The sequence below is a fragment of the Citrus clementina genome, unplaced genomic scaffold (genome assembly GCF_000493195.1).
Source record: "Citrus clementina cultivar Clemenules unplaced genomic scaffold, Citrus_clementina_v1.0 scaffold_3, whole genome shotgun sequence".
NCBI lineage: Eukaryota > Viridiplantae > Streptophyta > Magnoliopsida > Sapindales > Rutaceae > Citrus > Citrus x clementina.
In genome coordinates this window covers 16,191,505-16,196,257 of record NW_006262339.1, presented here as the reverse complement: position 1 = coordinate 16,196,257, position 4,753 = coordinate 16,191,505, and the positions used below count along the sequence as shown (strand labels likewise).

Here is a 4,753-nt window from a genome sequence, read left to right as displayed (position 1 = left end):
ATTCTACTCCGTCATCCACATTTTGTGAAAATAAGATTATTAGAAGTCCTCATGGAAGCTCGAACTAATGTCTTGATAATGTCAAAGGCCTGTAGTCCATCATTGGACTACAAACCCAATGACATGGGTGATAGTTTTGATACTAATATCATGGTATACCAACAAGGACTTATTAATGTAATAATTGATGGCCAACATATTTGATATTATGGAAAAGGTTAAGGGGTCTCTATGGAAATAACCACACCGAGTTTTCATTCTCACATAAATGGAGGCAAACGCTTTAAAAGCTCATCAGTTACACATTTTCTAAACACAAAGAGTGAGAGAGAGTGGAGAGAGAGAGAGAGAGAATGAACGCAACATAGCAAATACTGGTAGCCCTGCAGCTGCTACTATTACATAGAAATAGTTATAGCAGTAGCGGCAGTAGTAGTGGCGATGAGAGAGAGGAATTTTGTGGGTCGGTGGGGGGCTGGTCGTCTCTCATTTTGTTTTGAACAAAAAACACTACACACACTTCACTTGGTGAATTAATTACGGCCTAAAAAAAATCAATCTTTTTTTTTTTGAAGCCTTAACTCACTCTCTCAAATCATGCTGCTTCCATTTTATTTCATATATAATCCCCCATTTCTCTCCCTTTGCAATGCTTCCGAAAGCATAACGCACGCTTAAATATTTCCCCTTTTGCACTCACTCTTTGGCTCTTATTATTATTATGTTGCGTGGGATTAGTTTTTGAATCACAGAATTAGTTTTGAGTTTTGGGGTTTGAGGGAAAGACTTTATATTTACTCATATAGCAAAAAAAATGGAGTTTGGTAGTGGTGGTGGCGGCGGTGGAGGAGGAAGTGGGTCCGGCGGGGATCACGACGGCTCCGACCCACAAAAGAGAAAGAAGCGTTACCATCGTCACACTGCTCTTCAGATTCAGAGACTTGAAGCGTAAGCACATTGTTTTGTTTTGTTTTCTTTGTGTTCTTAGGTTTTGTTTTTAGTCTTGTCTGTTTATATAACTTGTTGGCTTTTTTTTTTAATATATATACACACACACACATGTATACTTTTTAAAAAAATTTGCTTGGTGATGAAGAATGTTCAAAGATTGTCCACACCCAGATGAGAAGCAGAGGTTACAGCTAAGCAGAGAATTGGGTTTGGCTCCACGTCAGATCAAGTTTTGGTTTCAAAACAGAAGAACCCAGATGAAGGTAACTTACTAAAAGGTTAAACTCAAATTATTCTTTTTTCATTTCTTTTTGGCGATTTATGTTAATGGGGGCATGTCATTGCTGTTTAAAAGTTGACATATTTTTTCTTTTTGTTTTTAACTTAGGCACAACATGAAAGAGCAGATAACTGTGCTCTTCGGGCTGAGAATGATAAGATCCGTTGTGAAAACATTGCAATCAGAGAAGCCCTCAAAAATGTCATTTGCCCTTCGTGTGGGGGTCCTCCTGTCACTGAAGATTCCTATTTTGATGAACAAAAGCTGAGAATGGAGAATGCCCAGTTGAAAGAGGAGGTTGGCTTTTGTCTTTTTCTTTGCTTTTGTTTCTGTCTTTTACTATTTTCAACTATTCTTTTGTAATTTTCGTTTTTATTTATGTGGTTTGTTTGTTTGTTTTCCCAGCTTGATAGAGTTTCTAGCATTGCTGCGAAGTACATTGGGAGGCCAATTTCCCAGCTACCACCAGTGCAGCCTATTCATATTTCTTCATTGGATTTAACAATGGGAACTTTCGGTGGTCAAGGGATTAGTGGTCCTTCCCTTGATCTTGATCTTCTTCCTGGAAGTTCATCGACTTTGCCAAATTTGCCTTATCAACAAATTGTTTTATCAGACATGGACAAGTCTCTTATGACTGATATTGCTGCTAATGCCATGGAAGAATTGCTTAGGCTTTTGCAGACCAACGAACCCTTGTGGATGAAGTCTTCCACAGATGGAAGAGACATTCTTGATCTTGACAGCTACGAAAGGATGTTTCCCAGGGCCAACAGTCACTTGAAAAATCCAAATGTTCGAATTGAGTCTTCTAGAGACTCTGGTGTTGTGATCATGAATGGATTGGCATTGGTGGACATGTTTATGGACTGTGTAAGTTGCTTGTAACTATCATGCTCAGAATTCGTGGTCACAGAAGGCCACATTTGTCTTGACTGGTACTTGTTTAAGTTTGCAGAGCAAATGGGTAGAACTTTTTCCTACAATTGTCTCAATGGCAAAAACAATTGAAGTAATATCATCAGGAATGATGGGTGGTCATAGTGGTTCCTTGCTATTGGTAATATTAATTAGTATAAGATTTAGCACCTCATTTTGATATTCAAGTTTTGTTTGTATAATCTCTCATATAAATTATATTGACGCAGATGTACGAGGAGTTGCAGGTGCTTTCACCAGTTGTACCTACTCGGGAGTTCTATGTCCTCCGATATTGTCAGCAAATTGAGCAAGGCTCATGGGCAGTTGTAAATGTTTCTTATGATTCTCCCCAATTTTCTTCTCAATGTCAGTCTCATAGATTTCCTTCTGGATGCTTGATTCAGGATTTGCCCAATGGATACTCCAAGGTTGTCAGATCAATTTAATCATGTGCATTCTTTGTTAATTCCTTCTTTGCTTCACAGTTATAAGAACTAAATACTTGTAATATATTTTGCACTCAAACTTTCATCCAAATTACACACAGGTTACTTGGGTTGAGCATCTTGAAATAGAAGATAGAACCCCTATTCATCGACTTTATCAAGATCTTATTCAGAGTGGGATGGCATTTGGAGCCGATCGCTGGCTTGCTACTCTGCAAAGAATGTGCGAGAGGTTTGCTTGTCTAATGGTTTCAGGGACTTCAACTCGGGATCTTGGAGGAGGTAATCTTAGCATCATAGTGTTTTGACATCAATTTTATCATCTGAGGTCTCAATAAGTTCATACTTCTCTCAGTAATTCCATCACCTGATGGCAAACGAAGCATGATGAAACTTGCTCAAAGAATGGTCAGCAGTTTCTGTACGAGCATTAGTACGTCTAACCGCCACCGAGGGACCACCATTTCTGGGTTGAATGAAGTAGGTGTCCGAGTTACCCTTCATAAGAGCATGGATCCTGGTCAGCCCAATGGTGTTGTTCTTAATGCAGCAACAACCTTTTGGCTTCCCATTCCTCCCCAAAATGTTTTCAATTTCTTCAAGGATGAAAGAACTCGACCTCAGGTATATACATTTTCCAATTAAAATCCTCTATGTTTTGATCTTGAACCTGTTATTTTTATGTCAATTTGTGACTCTGGTTAATCTGCGCACTTTCTATTTTAGTGGCTTATGCTTATGTAGTCATTTTTTGCCTCTTCAGTGGGATGTTCTCACCAATGGCAATGCAGTGCAAGAAGTTGCCCATATTGCAAATGGGTCAAATCCTGGGAACTGCATATCCGTTCTTCGAGTAAGAAATAATCAAATTTGCTTTATTTTGATTTCTCCTGAATTTTTCGTGATTATTTAAACTAGTTCTTTGAAATAGGCCATCAACACTAGCCAAAACAACATGTTAATACTTCAGGAGAGCTGCATAGATAGTTCAGGTTCACTTGTGGTCTACTGTCCAGTTGATTTACCTGCCATCAACATAGCAATGAGCGGAGAGGATCCTTCCTACATTCCTCTACTGCCATCGGGATTCACAATTTCCCCGGATGGTCATCTTGATCAAGGAGACGGGGCATCGACTAGTTCTAATGTACATGGAAACATGGGTAGCAGATCTAGTGGTTCACTAATTTCAGTAGCATTTCAGATACTGGTAAGCAGCTTGCCATCTGCCAAGCTAAATATGGAGTCGGTGACTACTGTTAATAACCTTATCGGCACAACTGTCCAGCAAATTAAAGCAGCCTTGAATTGCCCTAGTTCCTGATGAATCTATCTGCTTCTGATATTGCTTCTACTGCAGCACAACTGTTTTACTTAAATACTGACATCGGAGAAATTCAGTGCTGCTGGTATTCAAAAGTATTGGGGTTGGTTGAGGCTTTGAATGCTCTTCCATCAAGTGCTTATTTACTGCTGCTGCCGCTTGTGCTGTTTTTGCTGCCAAACTTCATTATAATCCACACCAACTTTAATTCTTTTTTTCTTTTTGTTTTTTCCCTTTTTTCACAAAACTCTTTTGGTTTCTTTACAATTTAGCCTTGAAGAGTAGCCTTAAAAGAGGGAGTCAAGAACGCACCATACATTGATAGTTATTTTTCATCACCATTTTCACTTTACAAACTCAGCTAGAACCCAAAAAAAAAAAAAAAAATTGTATGGTTCGGGTATTGACTTCTGTTCATGGACATCTATTTTTCTATATTTTGAATTAATTACTCTTTATTTATTGTAATTAAATCTTTACTTTTTCTCTTTCCCTTTCAATAATAATATGAAGTCGATGTGTGCAAAAGAAAACGGCCAAAGTCTGATCAAAAGTAGGGCCATAATTTGAAAGATTAATTATGGCCATAAAGCTTGATGATATTGATAAATGTTGGGCTCCATCCCTTTTCTCATACGCAAGTAATTGGACTTACAAATATAACATTTATTTTTATTTGCCACGACATTTTCTGGGAAAAAGCATATCTTTTTTGACTGATATGACTTCAACCGGCCTCATGATTTAAGGAATAAGGAGACAATATTGAAACCACTGGCTTGTTACACTTAATTTTCTTTGATACAAAAGGTCCATATCTATTTAAATATT

The 4,753-nt window shown here is 38.0% G+C and overlaps 1 protein-coding gene across 1 annotated transcript; it reads left to right on the top strand.

Annotated features, from left to right (window-relative positions):
- The first annotated feature begins 332 nt into the window (after window positions 1–332).
- On the top strand, window positions 333–4,338 carry LOC18050300 (homeobox-leucine zipper protein HDG11). The gene is made up of 10 exons (XM_024186878.1): window positions 333–948; window positions 1,097–1,214; window positions 1,340–1,528; window positions 1,637–2,104; window positions 2,190–2,291; window positions 2,380–2,580; window positions 2,700–2,880; window positions 2,954–3,222; window positions 3,362–3,451; window positions 3,530–4,338. Exons 1-10 carry the CDS (start codon window positions 815–817, stop codon window positions 3,920–3,922), a joined length of 2,145 nt encoding a protein of 714 aa, XP_024042646.1. The 5' UTR covers window positions 333–814; the 3' UTR covers window positions 3,923–4,338.
- The last annotated feature ends 415 nt before the right edge of the window (window positions 4,339–4,753 follow it).